This window comes from Pleurodeles waltl, chromosome 11 (genome assembly GCF_031143425.1).
Source record: "Pleurodeles waltl isolate 20211129_DDA chromosome 11, aPleWal1.hap1.20221129, whole genome shotgun sequence".
Lineage (NCBI taxonomy): Eukaryota > Metazoa > Chordata > Amphibia > Caudata > Salamandridae > Pleurodeles > Pleurodeles waltl.
The window spans coordinates 270,491,583-270,514,348 of NC_090450.1; the positions used below are offsets into that span (position 1 = coordinate 270,491,583).

The 22,766-nt window shown below is 42.2% G+C and overlaps 1 protein-coding gene across 1 annotated transcript; it reads right to left on the reverse strand.

The window, feature by feature from the left end:
* Positions 1–4,906: 4,906 nt before the first annotated feature.
* On the reverse strand, positions 4,907–14,408 carry MSL2 (MSL complex subunit 2). Its single transcript, XM_069213537.1, has 2 exons — positions 13,495–14,408; positions 4,907–9,117 (listed from the first exon to the last, which is right to left on the reverse strand). The coding sequence occupies exons 1-2, from the start codon at positions 13,634–13,636 to the stop codon at positions 7,523–7,525; spliced, it is 1,737 nt and encodes a 578-aa protein (XP_069069638.1). The 5' UTR covers positions 13,637–14,408; the 3' UTR covers positions 4,907–7,522.
* Positions 14,409–22,766: the final 8,358 nt, after the last annotated feature.

The following is a 22,766-nucleotide window of genomic DNA, read 5'->3' on the forward strand; positions in this document are numbered from 1 at the left end:
GCCCGGTTTTGGATTGTGTCCAGCTCGTGTTTCGATGCCTCTGGTGCCTTTTTGAATGTGCACTGAAAGTTTGTCTTTCTACATGGAGCCCACTTTCATTGGACACTGATCCGTTGATGTTCTCGCTGAGGGCTCATTACAAGATATGTGCGTTTGCTACAAGAAGCAGTCTATGAGCTGCCCTTCATGGATCATGTAGTTCTTGACTCAACAGTGGGCACAACACAGAATGCTGCTGCCTCAGCTGGAGCTCAGGCTTTGGAACATGTGTCCTCTGGTATTCCTTGGCACCAATTGTCACATTACCACCTTCTTTAGTGGAAAATGTCCTTGCTTCAATTGTCCAGGCTGTAATTGGAGATTTTAAAAATTAAATTTACTTTTAAATTTGGTTTTATTGACTCCACTACAAAAACATTTTAAATTGACCCCTTTCAATATTTCATATGCTCAAGTGTGTTTTAATTTGTCATTATTGACATTTATGTATATATGTTTTACGAACTTCTGCACAGGCAAGCAGAGGGTATTGTATAGCTATTTTGGTGGTGTCTCTGGGCATGTTATTTTAGCAACTAGGCCTGCTGCTTGTGCCATTTAGCCTACTAACATTTTATTCTGCTTGATTTTATTATTTTAGAATTGGCCATATTTCTGGTGTTATTTTCTTTTATCTAGTTGTTCTTTCACCTAGGAAAGCATTGCATTTTTTAGCAAAACACTCTTTTTACTTTGTGCTTTCCTCAAGCCTGCAGCGATATAGGGTTGCTGGCACAAGTAGTATACTGAGTCTCCAATGTTCACAGAAACACACACACATCCTTACACAGGGACATTTTCTCAGAACATCAGTTGTTCTATTATATAAAAAAAAAACTTCTCTGTCCCTCGCATTTAGAGAGATTCCAGCCAAATGACCACAACTGCATGCTAATTTATCATGCTCGGCTCCAACATATCTTAGGTAGGAACTGCATATATTATGCATAGTGACAGTATGGTGGAACTTTTCCTGTATTTCACCTTTGTCAGCATTTTGCTTTGATTAGGTTTCATAATTTTAATTATTGAATTTCATGCCATTTTATGTAAGACGCGGCTGATTCAATAAATCTTAATGAACCATTTTCTGCCTGTTTTTGCAGGTGTGAGACTAATGTAACCGAGAAAGAGATGACACCTGATTTACCACGATTTACCTGACAAGTCATCATGTCATGCACCCAGTGGCCACAAATCACCCCTGCTCTTGGGCAGAGATGAGGCACTGCTAGTTGGCTGGAAATGGATTAGGCTGACAGTTGTCACATGGTGTGGGATTAGACTCAGATCCCCACAATTCAGGTGATGATGCTGCCCAAATCCTGCAGCCTCATTAGTATGCAAGCCCATGCAACAATACTGTGGTATGGCATAGCTTATAGTTCTATAGTATGGTGTAGCCTGTTATGGTGGTACAGTACGTCATTGAACAGTATGATTATGGCCTGTCATTGTATGGATTGCCTATCATAATACAGTACTGCCTGGAATTGTAAAATATGATATGGACTGTCTTTATATGGTTTGCCCCTGAACAGTAAGGGTTTCCATTATACAGTACTGCACGCTCAGCATTTCTGGTGTTGTACATACATTGTTCAGCATGGCCTGTCATTTTACAGCATTGTATATCTTTAGTGTTGTTATATGTCATTGTACAATCTTGTATGGCTGGCTATGGTGTAGTCAGACTTTTGGAAGGATTTACTTTGGGTTTTAAAAATGTTATTGTGATGCTGCTTTAAACTGGCTGGCAGGATAAAGGGAAAATACTTCCAAAATATGAAGTACCTAAAATTGGGGACCTGTAATAAATCTTTGGTAAGAAGAAAAATCCAAGTTAAACGTGTAAGCAGTGTGGCCCAGAAGTAGTGAATAATAACAGAAACAATGTTTTTTTTTCTTCTTTCTTTAGTAACTAAACATGACATACGGGTGTAAGGAAATGCCCCCTTTTGCATGTTTGCCCCCATATTTTTTTGGACTGTTGAGCAACAGTACACCTGAATCCTTACAGTGGGCTTGTCGTGTAGTGTTTGGTCTGCAGAAGGTAAGGCATGAAGCACCCAAGCATTTTACTAAATACACACACACACACAGCCGTTTTAGTGTTGTCAAAATGCACCATGTCGACTTTATAAGATAATTTTAAAAATACACGTTGATAACAAGGGGGATTGTCTCTGACAATGTGGTTTAGCAATACTGCACTTTATCTCCAAGCCATTTTTAATGTTTTTGTTTTGTTTCTTTAAAGAGAACAAAAGATCTCACGAGTGACTGTGCATGTGTTGCACATTGCTGGATTAGGTCTCACCTGACAAGGATAAAGGCAAGAAAACCCACTCATGCAGCAATCTACAGTGCAATACCATGCTACTATACCATGATTGCACACCCCAGCAATTGGACCTTAAGCCAAACTAAATCTTTGGTTTGATACCCATATAGCCATTGAAATGCTTACCAAGTTTTATTGCCCTGTAAGACTATAGTACCATCCCAATAGTGATATTGTGTCTGCCTGTCTAACTACAGTTTGGGCAGAAACGTGTTGCCTTTTACAATCAGTGCCCCTTTTCTGGGGAAGAAAAGAAGAAAAAAATAACAGTGCAACCTGGACAAAACCTTGCACACCTAATCTCCCTACCTCTCTATGCAGTACCTCATTTTGTGATCGCTAGTGTGCACCAAAAAAAAGTCTGATGATGTTTAAGCATGCATATGGGAATCCCAAAAGTGGTTTTGTATTATTGCTTTTAAAAGAATAACTGAAAACTTCAGAGACTGTATTAAAGAGTGGAATAACGACCTTCTCAGCTTTTCTATGCAGTATATTTTGTATGTTATTCTGTCAACCAGCTTGGATGGGATTGATGCCAGTGATTTAGAATTATATCATTGTTACATTTATTTAAAAGCTCACCAGAAGCAGGTTTAAAAAGGGTCCCTTTGAGGACGTTTCAACAAGGTTTATCTATTGCCTTTTACTTGTAACCGCCTCTTGCTTCATGTACTGAATTTAGGCCTTTTTACTATACTGTGGAGCCCAAGCAGAAAATTCTGGAATAGTCTGAAGTATTACTTCTCAGCCTCATGGCGGGGACATTTCCCTTCTGCTGCCCTGGGCCTTGGTTTCTTAGGGAAAACCTTGAAGGATGCACACCAGGTATCACCAACAAGCAGCTTGTGAGTAACCAGGTGCTCTCCAGCTACCTGTGAGTAGTTCCCCCGTGTGCAGCCCAGCCTACAACTAAGCTTTTGATTCGTTGAATTATTATACGTATACCACAATTAAAAAGCATATATTCAAAACAAAAAAAATATATTTTCAGAACTCAAGATGCCTGTACAAAAAGATAATTATTCAAAATGTGTTAAAGCTATTATTTGAGTTGGAGAGATTACTAATATGTATACCTTGGTGTCAGGGGGATTGTATCTACAGTTTGTATGTACTATTCATGCAAAATTTCAGTTCAAATTGCCAAATGCCTTTTTTTTTTTTCCATTACTGCCGGAGACCCTGCCAAATGCACCAATATGATCACTACTTACGCACTTCAATGGGGTGTTAACTTTTACATTACTAGTATTAGTAGCTCTGGATGATTTTAATTCAACATAAGTAGCTGATACAGAAAAGGTTGGAGGACCACCCATTTGCAATAGGGGGGGGGGGAAATAAAAATCACTTTCTTCAGCGGACCTTTCTTTGCGCCCCCCCACCTCTAAAAATAAAAAAGCATTATTTTGGTTAATTTCTCAGTCTGCTCCAGCGGAATCCAAAAATCCTGGGTATCTTTAGAATCGCTAGGATGTTTGAAAAAAGGATGGAAATTTGGCCAGGACAGCTATGTGGGAAAAAAGTTATGAAGGCCTAAGCATGAACTACCCCAAGTAGCCAAAAAACAGAAGGGATTAGCATAGGGTGGGGTGCGGCATTGAAGTAGGTAACTGTAAACCAGCTGCATTAAAAGGAAACGAGAGAAGGAAAAAAAAAATCCCACTGTCTACAAGAAAAATGTGTTAAACAGGGCTTCAGTGAATGTATTACTACATTTTGTCATGGGGCGCATATTTTGCCCGCTTCACAGATGATAACATTTTACTTTTTGTCAATTTTATAAATCATGTTTTCTGCCAACTTAAGAGGAAAAAGAAAACATTCTGCAACAGGTCCTCTAAGACAGATGTATTAAAAATGCAAATAATAAAATACTGATGGGCCAGATTACGTTATGCACAACTGGCTGTGTACAGCTTATTTAAATTTGTGGTGCTTTTGTTTTTTAACATTGAGACAGGGTGTAAAAATTGCATATGCTAAGAAGCATGTCTTTATTGTATAAATTGCAGTTTTTTGCTGTTATATAAGCTGAAGTTACAGTTTACTTCATCGAAAAAGTGCCTGCACTTTTTTCTCAAAGGCAAAAGTTGAGCCTCATTAAAAAGCACTGCAAAAAAGGGTTTGCCAACTCTAATACGTACGACAAGCAAATAAGACCAAACGTGCAAATGAACAGTACAGATACTACATGTAGATCCATTCTGAAAGCATACCTCTCCGAGCAAGTGAGCCATATAAGATTGTTTAAAGAAAGGGGTGTCCATAATGCATTTTGCTTAAATTATCTGAATCGTCGAAAAAAGAATGGAACAGTTTCTTCTTTGGCCAAGTAATCTTTTTACAATTAGTTTGACAAAACAAATTGTGATTCAGTTTAAGAGAGAAAACCATGGTGTATGAAAATAGCTCAGTTTGGCTGACAAAAAAATGTTTTACATAAGTGAACAAACATTAAGCCACAAATTATAAATATGAATAAATAACTGCACAGCAAATAAAGACAACACTACACAGCATTTTCCACCATTTACTCTTATTATCAAAAATAGTTTGATTCTTCTTGCAAAAACGGAAAGAGGGCATGGGTAAAGTACAGACTCAACATATACATCACATTGTTATTCTTCCTATGGCTTTAACCCTCCCTCCCACCAGAAACAAAATAAAACTACCGGACCACATTCACAGAAATGACACCAGGGTATACTACAAAACAGAAGGTGGTGCCATCCCATCTGTATCCAAACATTCCACCTGCAGTTTATAGAGGACACTAGTAACCATCCATGTACATGCTGTGTGCGAAATCAAAAACACTGTAAAGTTTATTTTCAGCGTTCCTGAGCACAGGGAAATGAGTCATTTTCACAGAGCAATGATCGTGGTGCACAGACACAAATTCTGAATTCTTAGGTCAGGTGCACCGAAGATCCCAAAAGCGGTCATTGGCTTCCCCTCTAATGAGTGCGCAATAGGAACTTATATCTGGGCATTTGAGAAACCGCAAGCTTGTAAATGCATGTATCAAGCACTTAAACTAATTTATAAAGTCAGGTTTTACATTTTTTTTTTTTTAAACTAGACGTGGGCTAGCTCACAAAAACCAATCATTGTAAATTACATTTAGGCTTTTTGTGTAGAGTTGACAATGGACAAATGTAATTTCCATTAGTTATAAAAGACAAGCAAAGGGGCAGAAATTGTACAAGAGCGATCCATACATGGAACAAGTATACAACCCTTTAGTTATCAGCTGTCAAAAATGTAATCTTTCACCAAGTCCAGATTCACCTTGTTACTGGCAGCTAAATGATTTCAAATCTAAAGTGTCACAAGATTCGTAATTCTCTATTTGTATTTTATTGCACTGCATAAAAAAAATAAAAAATAAATGGAATGGGTACTGTTTAAAACTTGAACAAAATTCAACAGTCTCACATAAGAAAAAGTATACTATTTAGCATCTTGCAACCAACTAAACCAGAGAATTATCAAAGCTGCGATTTGCAAAGTCATTATGGCTCTGTAAAAGGTAGGGGTTAAAAATCTCCATTAATTTGCTACTGTGCAATTGTTTTTAGGTCATCCTTCCATATCATGTTTTTCCAAAGCCTCGATAACACTGAAATTAACCGATCAGCCTAAAAGGTACTTTTCAAAATGTCTCACCTAACCCAATCAAGCAGATTGCTTAAAATAAAAAAGTAGGTGGGTAACAATGTATCTAAAGACGCAAGTTACACTTGCTAAGACATAACCTCCCACTGACAAGCATACATGTCAACATATTTATAAATATGAATGCCAAGAAGAGGGGGGCATCTGGCATTTTTTTCTGTAGCAGGTACAAAACGTTACTCATCTGAACTGAAAGCAGATAAACAATGCAGTTAATCCATTTTCACACGTAAAGAAACTGGTCTAACAAGAACTTGCCGGTTTTAAGTAACCATGTCAGAATGTTTGAGTGAGCCTTTGTATTAACCACAATTACACCTTGGTAGGCAACATCAACAAATAACACTTCAATGTTCCTGTGTCAATCACCTGTGTGTCCTTCAGCTTTAAAAGGGATGAATAAAGATAACAAATTACTTGGAATGGATGCCAGGTAGCATTATAAAGATATTGCAAGTGACCTTAAGTGTTACAATTCTTAAAATTGATTCAAAGAAAATCAGCCGCAAAACGTCATTGGCGAGATCAAAAGGTTCTCATGTTGGTGTGGTAAAAAGAGAGCAGAGTTCATTTTGTTCTAGTGTACAATAATAAAAACTATTTGCAAAATGCTTGTGAAATAAAGTCTGGTGGCAATAAAAAAAAAAAAAAAAGAGGGGGAGGGACAACAAATAATCATCGTAGACGTTATCACCAGTGTTCAAAAATGCCCAAGTCTAAGCTCCAATTGCCGCAAAAGCATTTACAAATGACATGCTCGTGGATGTTGGCTCCTACCATGCAAACTTAGATTCTTCAATTAGCGGCTGGGTTTCTGTAGAACACATTCTACATCACTCTATTAATACATGTTCATTGATTATGCACATAGCACGACTGAGGGTTTGGGGTGTGGAGCAACAATATTTTCCTTGCCAAAGATAGTTGTGTATAAATCATTTGCATCAGTATTTAAATATTACCCAGGGGGTTAAGAAAAAAACAACAACTCTGCAGTAGTGTAATACCGTAATGGTCACAATACAACAAGTTTGCTGGTCATGCTTATTCATAGTATGCTGTGTGTGAATTCAGCATGTGTTCACTCTAGTTTACCAGAATATCGTAGATTTACGCAGGACAAGAAACAATAACGTAGCTCATACCCACCTGCATCAACTCCTTTCCCTCGCAGACCCGCTTTCATACAATCCAGCCCCAACCCGTCTGTTCAAAATGGATATGTTCAAAGAATATGGGACATACAGTTTATGGATTATCTCTGTTACCAGCAAACTATTCCCCACTCAAACACTAACACATAACTTAGCAATAAACACACTTGATACAAGTGATCTATAAAGCAAGAGCTCCGGCAAGTTAAACAATGAACCATAGCTGCCATAGAATGTGTAGCTACTTCCCCTAAACCCCCTTTATCCATCCCCGGGGAAGGAAAATATGACAACCAGTTCAACAGTCATATCTCATGTCTATAGCTTCATCCAGACTCTTCTCATCGTGTGTAGTTGCAGCCAAAAATGTTGCTACTGGGGATCCCGCTGTTACGTTAATGACGCCAGAGCTAGTGCCAGCGGCACGCACTGCAATGCTGGTCACATTAATACCCAAAGTAAGCCTGGTTTGCTCAAGAGCCTTTTCAGGCACAGCAAAAGCCTCCAACTTCTTCTCTCCATTCGCCATGTACGAGTTTTGGCAGCCGCGGCATATACAATCCAAGCAAGCTTTTCGGTTAGAATAACAAGGACAACGCTGGCCACGGCATGTAAGTACACTTGGATTTTGGGTGGCCCGACCACATTTGCAACCTTTTTTCTCTTGGGGCTTTTTGTACACAGTTTTGGTTGGGCTTCCTGGTATCATGTTATTGCAGGTGGGAATTTTCACTTTCACTTTATCTTTAGTCTTCAATGTTCCCGGTTTAGACTTAGGGTGTGATTTCTTAGACAAATGATCTGGATTTTTCTTCAGACTTTTAGACAGAAATAGTGTTTTGCCTATTTTGGGTGTCGAACCCCCATTAGGCACAGTCATGGGTTGTAGGGATATTTTTTCCCGCTTCACCATCACAGGAGCAGGGGTGCCAGGTGTTGGACCACACAAAATAGTAGAAATGGGCAAGGGCTGGACCTTTTCACTATCGCTTTCAGAGCGCGAGCGCTTTCGGTTCAACTTGGCGATCTTGGGTGTGGCAGAGGTGTATGAGATTCCATGAGGGGACGTATGGGAGACAGACATGAAAAGGCTGTGATGACCAATCGTGTGTGAAGATAAATCAGAAAATGGTCTGCTGGTAACCTCGGCTTCTAAACTGTGGTGCAAATCGGAGTCGCATACCTCTGAATTAGAAACTGTTTCCAAACTACGAAGCACTTCCTCCACACTAAGCAACAAAGAGTCGCCAGGTTTGATATCATCATCAAATGCACAAATATCCATATCCTCTGTGCAAAGGTCACTGGCCGAGACTGCATCACAGACACCCTGCATGCTGGAAAGCTCTTCGGTTTTTAGGTCATCTCCAGCACTACTACAAACATCAATTGTGTTTGAATGGTCAGGGGATGGGATATTTACAGACAGCTCATCCACTGAAAGCCCATTGCAGTTAGGTAAACCGTTGACAGAACAATCAATATCTAAACTGTGGGTAATGTCTGGTAACTGTGAAGAGCTTGCTTCCGATTCACTCGTAAGTTCCGAAGTAGATGGAAGCGGGGAATGTGACAAGCACATGGCCAAAGTAGTCTCTTCAGGTTTTTCAGCCTCTTGAAAAACTGAGCCATCCCTCAACAAGGCCAAAATGTCAGCAGAGCTGTCCACTGCATCCAATATGTCCTGCGCCAAAGGAGTTTGAGTGATATACTCGCACAGCTTCTTATAGCAGCTCACCAATATACTCAACTGCTGGTTTTCTTCAAACTGATCGTAGTCTTTGCACCAACTGCATGAAGGCTTCATCATCATCTTCTTCCCCTTACAAGCTTTGCAAACATAATGTTGACACGTTGAGTTGATGGGAGCAATTGGATCTTGTAGCAGATTTCCTAGAACAAAATGAAAAAAATGACAAGTTAGATTGGAGTAGGGTGACTTTCTCACACTATTGAGGTGCTCATTTCATGAACACACACACACTACTGAAGTGCGGCCCTATGTGAGCTAACTCAGTAGGTCAGAAAAGTTACTATACCACAGATAAGACGCCAATGACTCCACATAAACTGATCTACACCCCCAATCTGAGGTCCCACAATTAACATGGGGAAAAAAAACGAAAATGAAACACGTTCGTACTCCAGTACCTCCCAATCCTCCATAAGCAAACTAGAATGATGAACAGCCTCAGAAACTAAACAAGTGTGGCCAAGTGATAAACATATTAATATGAACGTAAACAGACAATTATGTAGTACTTGGATAATTTCAGCACAACTACGGGTGCGTCTCCCTCGCTTAAGAATACCTTCTGCTTAACCGTTTAGCTGCTGCGTGCCCCTTCTTTGAACAGTCGGTGTGCCAGCGTAGTCAATTTACAAAACATATGAATGTAATCCAACAACTGAGAGTAGTGGGGTGATATTAATTTGGGGTTCCCACGCCAGAAATGACAGATACTGTGGGTTTTGCTAATCCAATGAAATGCAGGAATATCAGGGTATTACTATACTGATTTCGAGGAATCACGAGTTACCACCCACGAGTCACTTCAATAAATTCATATAGTAACTGCTCAATTGTGGCTTGTTCTCTGTACGGCGGTCAACCAGTTAAACTGAGTGCCACCTTCAGATGGGTGGCTCGCCCTGGAATTTTGATTCCGTTACTAGACAAATTAAAAATCCCTACACGCAGAGAAAGGAGGACTGCTCTTTTTATAGTTACGTCCAAAAAAATATAAACTGCTTATTCCAGAATGACTACTGAACAGCCCCAGTTGGCCTGCACAAAAAAGGTACGGAAATTTGTACGCGATTAACCATGGATCACATCATCATACATGCTTGATTGATGATGTTGAAGAAGAAGAAAAAGAAAGCTTTCGTTGCTATATCTTGTGGTATTAAGTACAATGATAAAAGAAATGTCACTGCCTATGTACAGATTTAAATGGACAGAAAAGTGGTTTATCCCTAGGGATAATGAATATCAAACATACAATGAATGTATACAGATGTGCTGCTAACCCTTTTCATACAAATTTAGGCCACAGAGTGAGCAACGACATGACTGCAATCAAGGTTTAAATAAAAAGGTTAAAATGATTCTACAACATTCATTAGCAGCCGTAACATGCTTATTATAAACTATTTTTAAGTTAGCTCTAGACTGAAAAGCAAACCGTGAGGTGCCCAACTTTTCGGTCACCATGTTCCCACACGAATAAAACAGAAGCATCGTTTGCAGCAGAGAAGCAGTTTAACACTGCAATATAGAATAAACCATTACAGCGGCATAAATGCATAACTATTTTAAGGCTACCAGTCTTAAAAGTCACATAAAAACTCCTGGCCCCTTGGTCCACGTTTGCTGTTAAGAAAAATTGAATTTGCCAACACACTTCAGTGATGCAAACAGGATATCATCGACCAACTGTGTTGCAGTGAGTATACACCTGGAGAAAACTTCACACCCCAATAATATGCTTAAGCCATACTTTCGACTCCAAAAGTGATAAACAGATTCGCTCCCGCGCCTACAGTTCACAGGCTAAACCTGTATTTGCAATTTGTGACAATATAGAAAACAGAACAGACAAGATGCAGGGACCTTCTGGTGGTGAGGTAGTTGCAAGGACCAGTAAAGTCTTATACAGGGTTATGTCAATATAGTATTCAGGAGAAAAGTTTGAAACTGACAAAGATTGTATCTAACAAGTGAAAGCATCTTTGAGAGAAAAAAACAGAACTGTCAAAGGAAAGACGTTTCGCAAATCTTCAGCATAAGTGACACGGGGACACATTTCAGTCCTTCACCCTTGGTCGGGCATTTTTTAATAGACATTATTCTAGGTTTAAAATATTGAGACAGGTTACTGACAAAAAAAAAACACACAAAAAAAAAAACAGACACATTTTTGTGAACGATTACTGACCAAAATGTGAATCGTTTTATTTGGTTATTCCGTGTACACTAAATAAACAGGTAATAGGCGTGGAGTCCTGTAAATTTAACACGCCAAGGCCAAGAAAAAATAACAGGAAAATATGGAGCGCCCTGGAGGCACTATAGATCATCAAAATAAACGCATAGCAAGAGGTGTCCGGATAGCCTCACCAGTAACTCACATTACACAGTGAATCTATTTACAATGTAAGACCAGAACATGATGCCTAGAAAGCTAACAAGAGATCGTTACCATGGTAAAACTATTGCACTTTCATTAGGACTACCTGCAATGCACAACAAGCACTAACTGTTTTAAGTATTTTGCAACTTAGACTGGGAATTTACGAGCAAAAGAGCAAGGTACTCAATTCCAATAGAAGAACTAGTAAAAGTAAAATATCTAGTTAATTTGATAAAATGATTCTGTGTTTTTTGTCGCCGATTTTAAGTATTATGAACAGTAAAAGATGCGTTTTTGTAGTAAGTGCAGCATCTCTTGGAGGTACCGCACTGTGCGTGGCCTGAGCCTTAACAGCAGTGATACGAGGACTGCCACTGACCCATTTCTTCCGACTTGCGTTATACTGACATCAAGAGAGATGCGTAAACAAAGTGCCTGGCTAGGCCACGTGATGTGAATGGGTGCCAGGCTCGACTCCCTTTAAGGAAACTACTTCGCCGATGGAATTGGAGAGATTAGTGTCCCAGAAGAAACCACAACTGCAGGGGAGACTATTGCAATAATAGGGGAGCGAATTAAACTGGTACAATATTTAAAGGGATTAGGATGGTATAAACACAGGACACCAGCAGTTAGTATAAAGTGGTCAATAACCAATTTCTCCCATATACGTACATTTTAAAGATATACATACACGTCTATATGAGCGGAACTGCCTTTCCAATCAAACGTGTAATAGAAAGTCGAATTTCTGCGCTAACAAAGTAAATCGACGCACTTAGAACAACACCTATACTGCACCAGCACGGTGAAGAATCGGTTAAACGGCCGTGTTTTAAGTGGGCACCGTTCAAGTCAAAGGGGCGTCTAACAAACAAAATGTTCGCCGTGACCCCGACAGACAACCTTTTCTCGTGATACCAATGCTAAATAAACGAAAAGCACGAGCAGGCCACTGAGACCAGAATCATAACACCGACTTCACGACAAATTCTAAGAGATTATCTTTAAGAGGAGAAGGGGGCAATCCTGCATGCCATGGCAAAAGCCGATTATAAAGGCTTAAAGTTTCCAGATAAAAAAAAAGCATTATAGTGCAGAACTGCATGAAATGCAGTGGGGCAGGAAACTTCTGGTAGAAGTGCTTCGTGGGTTAACTATCCGTGGAGGAGCCGCTCGACTGTTACCGAGGCAACCAAGCGTGCCGCTGTGCCTGGGCGAAGAGACTTGTACTGTCCCATGCTAGACAGCCTGAAAGAGGGGATAATCGAGCATTTCAGCCACGTAGTACAAGCCGTCCCTGTGAGTGGGTTAACCCATCGCCCACTGCTACCAGGAAGGATGACATCCGGGTTCAGCAAACAGTCACTCCTCTAAAAAGATTCTGAACTAGTTTCACGAATGCTGCCTGGTCACAATGCGCTGCTGTCAGATACTGTGACTAGACCCCAAGAGCACAAACATTACAGTTTGTTGTTGTGTGTCAGCAGAGCCTGGTGTGACGCAGCAGCCCGTGCACAACGGACACACCCACTTCCTGCACATCACTCCGCCACAAGACATCCCACACTAGCTAACGCGTACACACAGCCCTAGAATCCACGGCATGCAGTGTTCTCCGCGCCCAAACCAGTGAACAGCTCTCGCTATTCCAACACCAGCTCAAGACGACCCCCCCCCCCGTCTCTTTCTGCTTCATATTTCCCCAACCCGTAACCTCCTGCACCATCCGCCTTCTAGCCCTACAAAGACATCTTCAAAATGCAGTCATACTTCGGACATAGCATCCATGCAGCAGCCACCTCATGCACAGACGCACGTATATTCACTGCCTAATACAGTGAGCACATTCAATGCAATGTTCATACACCCCCGGTACAAGCCACACGCCGACCCCTGGAAAATAGCTACAGAGCGTCTGCCTCTAGACCGAGCCAACCTAAGTACCGCCATGGTCGACCAAAACATACATTAACGTGACGAAACTCAGTGCACAAAAACCACTGCAAAAATTCCTTGCACAAAGGCGTACGTGAGTGTGTAATGTCACGATACCTTTGGATGTCAAAAAATCGATGCCAAGCATCCCGTCTTCCCCAAAACAGACCGTAAACAGTTGAGAATGTGATCTTACCGCACACACAGCAGGCTAGAGATTGGCGGAAGAAGGGCAGCACTTTGTTGATGTCAGAGAAGTGCTGCGGGTCCCCGGGCTGATAGTGGAGCACCAGGCGGCTCGCGGAAATGTAGAGAGCAGTGGCATTCACCGGGTTCATTGCAGACGCCGCGGCACCGAGGGATCCAGGAAAAGAAGAAATTTAGAGTTAGGCGGAGAGCGCCGGGCCCCGAGGGCAGCCCGGGCGGCGGCGCCCCATGCAGCAGAGGGCGGGGGCTCAGCACCCTCGGGGCGGCGGGTCTGCTAGGCCCCCGGTCATAGCAGACCCCAGGCATCCATGGTCCGCAACCCCCGAGGTGGAGGCCCTTCGGCCCGGGGAGTTCGGGGGCGGCCTCTAGCCGCGCATCCTCTGTGGCAATAGCCGCTCTTCCGTTGAGAGACGCGCCGGCCGGCAAGGCCAGCCGAGCCCTCCCCCGCGGGCCTCGGCGTCAGGCGCCCGTCACATGAGCCCTACGGGAGGAACCGCCCGCTTCCTTTTCCCGCCTCCTCAGTGGCAGCCGTTGGCCTTGGCGGAGCAATCGGCTTCCCGTTCTTTTTCCCGCTCCTCTCGGTCGCTGAGTGATGCGGCTGCCACAAATCGCCGTGAGCGGAATCCCTCCGCGTCCGTTTTTCCTTCTTTCCTTCCGTGCGAAAAGGGACGCAGTCACGTGAACAACCGTCGGCCTGCGGGAATAAATATTTCCAGGGCCAAATAATGACGCCAAAAACTGAAAAAGAGCCTGTGTGGTGGTTATAAAAACGATAACAAGCAGTACCCGGCTGCCCCCTCCCCCGCAGGCGCACCAGTGACCCCCCCCCCGTACACTCCCCTCGACGCAAGGCCTGCGCACTAAAAAATTAGCTCTCGAGAGGAAGAACGCATGCGCTAAACTACGCTAGTCACGAAGTCTTTCTGAGAGCGTTTCAAGCCTCGCTTTAGACTTGGCTACACCTCATCCTCTGTTAGGTCCCTGAATTGGATTGGTGATTGGGAGCGGAACTTCCATAGCTCTCGCATAAATGTGATTAGCGCGTACAAATTGTCCAACTGAACGTGGGTGATCTCGCGATATTGATGTTTATCACTGTCCAAGACCTGTAGTTATTTAAATATGTACCAAAACTATCGAGAAAGGTGTGTGTCACTACTTTTCTGTTAACAGTATTATACATTTTTCAAGTGACACCGAAATACATTTGATTCGTTTCTTTTTGAGGTATCCGACTACACATTTGCTTATCACTGCAGGTTTACTTGTATAAGCACCGTGTAGCTTGTGCTCGTATTCTGTTTTCTCTTGTGGAATTTGTTTGTGTGATTGAGAAGTATCACTGGGACCCTACGGCAGCTACCTGCGTGTTACCTGGGGGCTGTTTAAGACATACCAAAAGACGTGCTGTCTATTTTGTTGCTTTGAATTTCCGACTTGCGTTTATTTGAGGTGGGTTATAGGACGGTCATGCCAGGTTACTTACTGCTAATTTTCACTATCTTTAGTCCCTGGAGTCCTGGTTACAGTCATTACTTTTGAGAGTGTTCCAACCCCTCTCAGTATAAAGAAACAGGATGTACGGCACACTCATGGGTGTCTAAGGCTTGCGTACACCAAGCTACTTCATGTTATACCAAGTCCAAATTGAAAGCCAACAAACAAGGTAGGTCAGTTCGTAATGACTTTCTCGTGGACTCCCAGGAGTAGTATAGTCAATACTCCTTCACCAAAGAAATGATCCTCCTGTTTAACATTCTGAATTCTGTAATGTTTGACTAAGGTAGTATTTGAAGCTCATGTAGCAGCCCTACATTCATCTGTCAATCTGCGCAAGAGGTAGTCACTCCACAAGTAGAATGTCCTTGGATGCCTTCAGGTATAAGACTTCCGACAATGGAATTAACACTAGAAATAGTGGAACAAATCTATTTGCTTATAGTAGTATTGGAAGCCTTGTCCCCCTGATTAGACCCTCCAAAAGTCACTAAGAGATGTTCAGACTTAGTTAGATCCAAGTACTTAGTCACAGCCTGTTTGACATCCATGAAGTGAAGTTTATGTTCTTCTTCAGAAGAAGAGGAAAAGAGGAATGAAAGGAAAATTGAGATACACAGACCGCAGCGATTCAAAGAGGACCCTCTGTAAGGCTCTCAGGGACAGATCACAAATATGAACAGATTTTTTTTTAACATGCCTAGATTTGGAAAAAAACTCTTCAACAGTCTTTGACCCAACAGAGTATCTTTACTGAAGCCCTACGGTTCATGGAAGCCTTGGATAGAGGCCCGTTAGAGTGCTAGATCCTAATTAAAACCATCTAAGAAGAATGGAAGCACAGAAGAGATGCCACACGAAAGTGGAGCAAGAGAAAGGGGTTGATACTACCACTGAAAGACACCCCAGTGCTTAAAATAGGCTGTAAGAATAAAAGCGGTGTCCTCGCTGTATAGGAAAGCGCAAAGGTCCTACTATTCTTCATTTCCCCTGAACTTCTGATTATGTAGGAGTTCTCTCTTATGTAAGCTTTGTGCGACCTTATTATTTTTCTTCAGAAAGTTTAATTTGTGAGACCTAGCTTCTAGCTTGTTGAGATTGCTACATTTGTCCCGCGGAAGAACCTGATAAGTTCTTGTCTTTGAGGGTCGAAACCTTGACCAATATGTCTCAACCATATGTTCTTTGGATGAAATGTCTCTTCCCAAAAAAACTATGATTAATCCAATCATTAAAACTGAAATAATTCAGATTTTTTTCATATTTTTGCAAGCAGGGACCCTTGTGTTTACCTGCCAATTTGTTGCATTTTCTTGAATAGTTGCCTTTGGAACACTTGTTACAATACAATCTTTTCCTGTGCAGACGTTTCAAAGAGGATCTTAATTTCTGGGCTCTTTATTCCGGAAAGCAAAGTCCGGTTCCGTAGAAGGCTCCAATAAACATCTTGTCTTGCTGAGTGAGTAGGTTGCATTTCCTGAAGTTTATTAAAAAGATCGTGGAGTACTAGAGATTACTTCATTACCTGCTATCACCTTAAGGATTCTTTCTCTGAGTATGCCTGCAGTAGCTAGTCATCCAGGTAGGGGAATACATCCCACCTCTGTAAATGTAGGTTGGCTTCTAGAGGAGCCATAATTTTGGTGAAGACTGTCGGTGCAGATTTTTTTTTAATATAACTCTTTTTGTTAAAGACAGGTAAACAGCTTTTCGGTAGGTAAACGATATACGTAGGTAAACAATATAGTCAGTTGGAATGGTTCCACGAATTGCAAGACATAAACTACACAATGCTTTCCTTATGCAATCATTTAGCTACCGCTTTTAGAAGAACTGGGTGGAGCCATCAGCCTTGAAATGAAATAGAGTCATTGCCAATATTACCCCTGTAGTTATTCAAGGACCCCCAGATTTTTAATAAATAATTTCAGGGAACAGCCTATTACTTCATAAACCACCCTCTCAGCCAACATGCACCAATCCATGTCCCTTCGCCAAACACCCACCCACAGTGTCTGTTCTGCCCCCCCAAACTGCAATGGTATGTTTGGCAATCATTAGGCCTAGTGTCCACAAAATGTGCTTCATTCGGGTCATGTTCGTTTCACTCTATATATTAAGAAGACATCATTTTGCAGTTGCAGTCATGGACCCCCCCCCCTCCCTGTTACTTCACACATGCATACTACTACCCCCTCCCAAAAGTCCCACAACACGGGACAGTCCCACATTGTATGGTAAAATGTGCCTGTACCATCACATCACCTATGGCAAGTGTCAGTAGTGGTCCTACCCATCTTTATCAGTGTAGTTTGTGTGTAATAGGAGCGATGCAGTATTGTTATGTGGGCGAGTCAGAAGCCCTCCCTGATATCCCCTTCTCTAGTGGATGCGAGTGCCTCCACCCACTCATCCTTACCTAACTCGTCCAAACCTTGTGCCCACTGGTCCCTTAGGTGTTGCAGTGTATCAGGCGTGTGTGGTTGAGTAGTTTCTTGTATGTCAAGGAGGTCGCTTTATGTGTCAGTACTCGTCAAGCAGTCGATCCTCCAAGGGGAGGCCAGAAAGACCTCTGATCCCTTTCCCAATACTGTTTTGAGTGCGTGGTGAACAAGTATGTATCTGTATACCTCTGTGGGGACCAGGGTGTTGTCAGATTGCAATTTCGCCCAAGGGATAATGTCCCCCTATGCCCAAAGATCTCCCACCCGGGAGAGACCTATCAGGTCCCATTTGTCAAAGCCCCGTTTTGATCTCAGGGTGACGAAGACTGCTGAGTCTAACAAGGGGGTAGCCTGCATGATTTTGCACCTACATCCCAGTGCCTTCAAGGTCTTTAACCAGACAATCACCACCATACCAGTAGGACCAATGAGGGATGGGTTCTGACACCGGGTGCCTGACCAGGTTCTGTGAATATTGAGGTGGAGTGACCTACAAATGAGAATCTTAACCCTCTGGAACCTTTAGTGTGTGGCATGTGTGGCATTTTGTAACCCCATCTGTTAGGGAGCAATAGGTGCTACCTATCACATGGGTCTTCTGGAGAAGAACAGTGTTAGGTGAACAGCTTTTTATGTATTGCAGTACTACCCCAAACTGCCTTCCCCCCCAAACATAACAGAGTGCCTGTCGCCCCAAATTAGGTCTAGAACTAAGTTAACTGCGTAAACGGCCTGGTCTGCCCCAACCCCAAACAAAGCTTTAACCTGTTACCAGTTGGACCCCCCATCAGCATTTCATATTTATGTAGTCACGATGATGCCAGCAGCCAGTTCCTCATCATGTGATTTCTTGGTGCAGATTTTTATGCCAAATGGAAGAATCTGAAACTGACAATGGTTGTTCTGAATAGTGAACCTCAAAAACTTCGTGTCCCTTCCATATGAATATATAAAGATAAGCATCCATGATACCCACCATTATGAGGTATGAGTTGTTTTGAATCAAGGGAAAGATCCTTTGAAGAGTGTCCATTTAGAAGGTGATCTCTTTGACCTATATGTTCAAGTGTCAAAGGTCTGTGATCATCCAGTACTCCCCTGAGGTCTTGGGAACAATGGTAACCATGGAGAAAAATCCTTTTCCTCCCTGCAACAAAGGTACTGGACTATTGGATTTTTCTGTAGCAGTTTTAAATATCTGCCTCTATAGCAGCCTTTTTGGCCAGATTCCCTGGAAAGGGCATTATTATATCCCATTGGAAGGAGGGGAAGAGATGAAATCTATCTGGTATCCTTCTGATACTATTTGTCTCACCAACGTAGCAGAGGTGAATGCTTCCCAGACCTCGTTGAGATGAAGACTCTGACCTCCAACTTGCCACGCCAGGCCATTTTCCTGATAGGATCGTTTTAGGGTGAATAGGCTTTGTCCCCCTGGTCTTCCTTCCCTTAAAAGCCTTTGCACTGGATCTCCTGGAAAAGGAAGAAGGATGCTGACTACATCAGCCCCAACCTTCCTTGCAATGAGAAGACTTAGCAGAAGGAGATGCATTCTACAGGAAGGAGGAAGGTTTTCTCTTGTCTTTGAAAAACTTGTGGCTCTTTTCTTCCAACTCTATGCCATACAGCTTCACACATCCAAAGAGCATCATTAAGACTGTGGATTTCTGGGCAGCATCTGTATGCCACTCCCTAAGAAATACATCTTTCAGGGCTGCTACCATGGCATCCTGAGCCAGAGGAGAAGCCCTCACAACATGAATAGATATATCCAAGACAAATTCTATTGATTGTTTTATAGCTTCAAGAAGAGAGGTGCATCCCTCCGATTCTGCTGAAATAAGTCTTAAATGTAAGTAATGAGAGATTGGGAACAAAAAGCTGCATACATGTCAGCCTGCATGGCTAGATGGGATCCAGAATAGGCTTTCTTTAACAATGAGTCTATTTTCTTATTATTTTGACATTTAAAAAATACTTTCTTAAGCCACCGTGGTCCGTCCAACTAGATTTGCTACCAATTAACCTACAGGGACATACACCAGCATCATTTTGTTCATTTGATCAAGGGGGTAAAGTTTGGGCATGAAGCAAGAAATATACATTTTATATGGATTTTTCCATTTGCTACAAATTACCCCCTTGACAATGTCATGGTTAAGAAGATCCAGGGACCGAGCCTTGATAAAATGTCTTAAGGAGTCGGAGGAAACGCTTGGTAATTCTTCAGTAGGGAAACCCTTGTTAACGTTGATCCTGTCAAGAAATCCTAGATTTTTCCATTTGCTACAAATTACCTCCTTGACAATGTAATGAATAGAAAGATCAAGGGACCAAGCTCTGATAAAATGACTTAAGGGGTCGGAGGAAATGCTTGGTAATTCTGCAGTAAGAAAACCCATGTTAACGTTGATCCTGTCAAGAAAACCTCAGACAAAAATTCCTTCCCTATGTATTTACCCCCTTGGTTAGAAGGGATTGGAGGTACTGCATTCACAGTGTCTGAAATTGAACTTTCAGAGTTGGCCTGTAAAGGTGGTTTCTCAGGAGGAGGTTTTTTCAGAGATTGAATAGTTTCAATCATAATTTTCCTACTTGATTTCTTCAAGGAAGAATCCAACCTGCTCTTGTGACACTAAGAGGGAAGAGGAGAGGTCTCAGATGAGGAGGAAGAGGATTCAAAATGACGTTTCCTATGGCTACCAGGAGAGGAGTGTCTACTCTGATACACAACGAAGCAGCAGAGTGAAATGAGAACTTTCCTAGCTAACAAGAAGGAACATTTAAATTCTATTAAGGACACAGCTGGGAGGATTATGCATTTCTTTCTTCACTCATTATTTCACAGCAGTTTCAAAGATTAAAGAAAAAACTGTAAATACTACAGTTCCCATGAACCAAAGGAGGAAGGTGTCCATGATAACTGATAATCAATCCCAACACAGTCTGAATATCTACAGCTATTCATGTTGCCCGTAGTTTTCCCTCATCTTCACTGTAGGAAGTTAAGTTCAAGCAGCTGCAGTCGGTCTTGGAGTCAGAACCTAGAGACAAAATGTACTCTGTTAAATCTTTCAAAAAAACTTACTTATAGTATGAACAAAAACAGTTCCAGTTCATAACAAACTACAGGTTAGCATTCCTGCAATCATGTCAATATTCATCATTTTCATGTCCTAATAAAATTTAATGCTAGCTCCAATGCAAAGTACATCAACTGGAAAAAGCAATCAATACACAGAAAGGTTACTGATAAATGCAATTGTATGTGACATCAAAACCAAATGTAAACCATATCATACTTCCTGTTATCCAAGATCAATGGGTGGGAAGCCATGTGGCAAGTATGCTTTGGGTGGGACAATCCTTGTTTCCCTCTCCTTAATATAATTGAAACTTTCCTTCTTGTTAAGTAGGAAATGTCTCATTCTATGTCAGGACTGGAGGCGAGGATTATGTAGGTTCAAAGCTTACTTACCACCAAGGTTAGGGGCTCATAAATAGGTTTGAAATAAAACATTTTAAAAGTAGATTCAGAGGACCAATCTGCTGCATTCATTATGTCCACCTACCTGAATGGCTTTGGAGGCCATGGCCCCCTTTGTCGAGTGGGCCCTGAAGAAGTGAGTATTAATCCCAGCCTCTGCCAAAATCCATCTTACTCACCTATTAATGGAAGGGGATGAAACAGCTTTGAATGGGTTCTTGGTGGCAATTAACATTTGTCTCTCACCCGGCGGTCTGATGTCCGCCGTCATCTCTTCATACGCTTTAAGGCATTTGACTACACAAAGTGTAGCTGAAGCCTCATAAGCTGGATAGGTTACTGACCTGATATTGGCTTTAGTCCTTCTAGAGATTGTGAACGTGATGGTTTGGATTGATGATGATAACAAACCAACTAATGTGACTAGCTGTCTGAGGGAAATTCTGCCTCTTCTCAGAATCTTTGACCATTCTTTCTAAATTTTGATGATCTTTGTCTCCACGAGGCTGATCATGGCTGACCTGGAATCTATGAGAAACCCCAAGAAAGTCATGGTTTGCGTCGGGGTCAGTTCTAACTCTTGACTGTTGATGACGAAGCCCTGAGGAGAGCAATAGTTGTGGTCAAGTATGACAAAAGTTGTGTACGTGACTGATCCATCAGGAGGGTGTTGTCTAAGTTGATAATCAACTGATTCCCTTCATCCTGAGAACCCCTCCACTGCTGGCTTGAGAAGCTTCATGAAGCATCACGGTGCTGACAATAGGCTGATTAGGAGAGATTGGAATTTGAAAATCTAACCCCTTCTTTCAAATCGTGGAAAACTGTGATGTTGAGGAAAGATTGGGGCTATGAGGTATGCGTCCTTGAGGTCCAGGTGCACCACCTAATCCCCCTGCTGTAAAAGGTCTCTGAGAGGTGAATCCCCCTCATTTTGAAGTGGCGGTATACCAGCCACTCGTTGAAGCCTCAAGCATTTATTACGAGGCGGAACCCTTTGTCCTTTTCTACTAAAAAGAGATTGCTTAAAAATCTTGGAGGGTGTAATACTGACCTTCAAATCGCCCCTTTGAGAAGCTGCTGTACTTCTGAATCGATCAGGTCCATGTCTTGCCTGGAAAAGAACAAGGGAATTAGCTTTACCACCTGAATCGGAGATCCGTAGAACCTGAATCGGAGATCCGTAGAACTCTGTGTGGCAGCCTTCTACCATCTCTAAGTCCCAAGGGTCTGGCGTGAACTCTGCTCACTTGTCAGCGAATAACCTAATTCTCCCCAAATTTTGCCCCTCACCAGAGAGTCCATCATCATCCGATTCACCCTTCCCTTTACTGGGGAGCCCTTCATCTGTGTCAAAGTCTGGGGCGACAGTATCACTGGTTTCTCCATGGAAGGCTTCCTCCTGGTAGTGTGCTTTTTTCAACATGCACACACTCTTATGGAAGGCCTCTCTCAAACAATCAAAGCCTTCCATGTGCCCTGTGTTACATTTCTAGGCACTATGGGTACGTGCACTAGACAGGCCGCTAGGCCCTGCCTCAGTGTCACCAAGGATCCCTGAGCCTCCAGAGACCTGGGTTATCAAGTTGTCTACCCTCTCCTGCAGGGGTGAAAGCGCTCTGGAAATGGCCTGTGAGAGAAGCTTGTCAACCTCTGCAGGAAAGTGACATGAGGTGGCATTGCTCCTTAGAGGCCATACTAGGGACGTACCAGTGGTCCCTACAGTACTCAATAATTGAGAAGAAAACAGAAAAACACCATGCAGCACGCTCGTAGGTAACACGCAAATCCCTATGAGTGCCTGGTTGTCCACAATACTATGTACAAGGATGA

Coding starts and splice junctions, on each gene's coding strand:
- MSL2 (XM_069213537.1), bottom strand. CDS start 13,636: ATGAACCCGGTGAATGCCACTGCTCTCTACATTTCCGCGAGCCGCCTG. Junction 9,118..13,494: donor TCTAGCCTGCTGTGTGTGCG/GTAAGATCACAT, acceptor ATTTTGTTCTAG/GAAATCTGCTACAAGATCCA.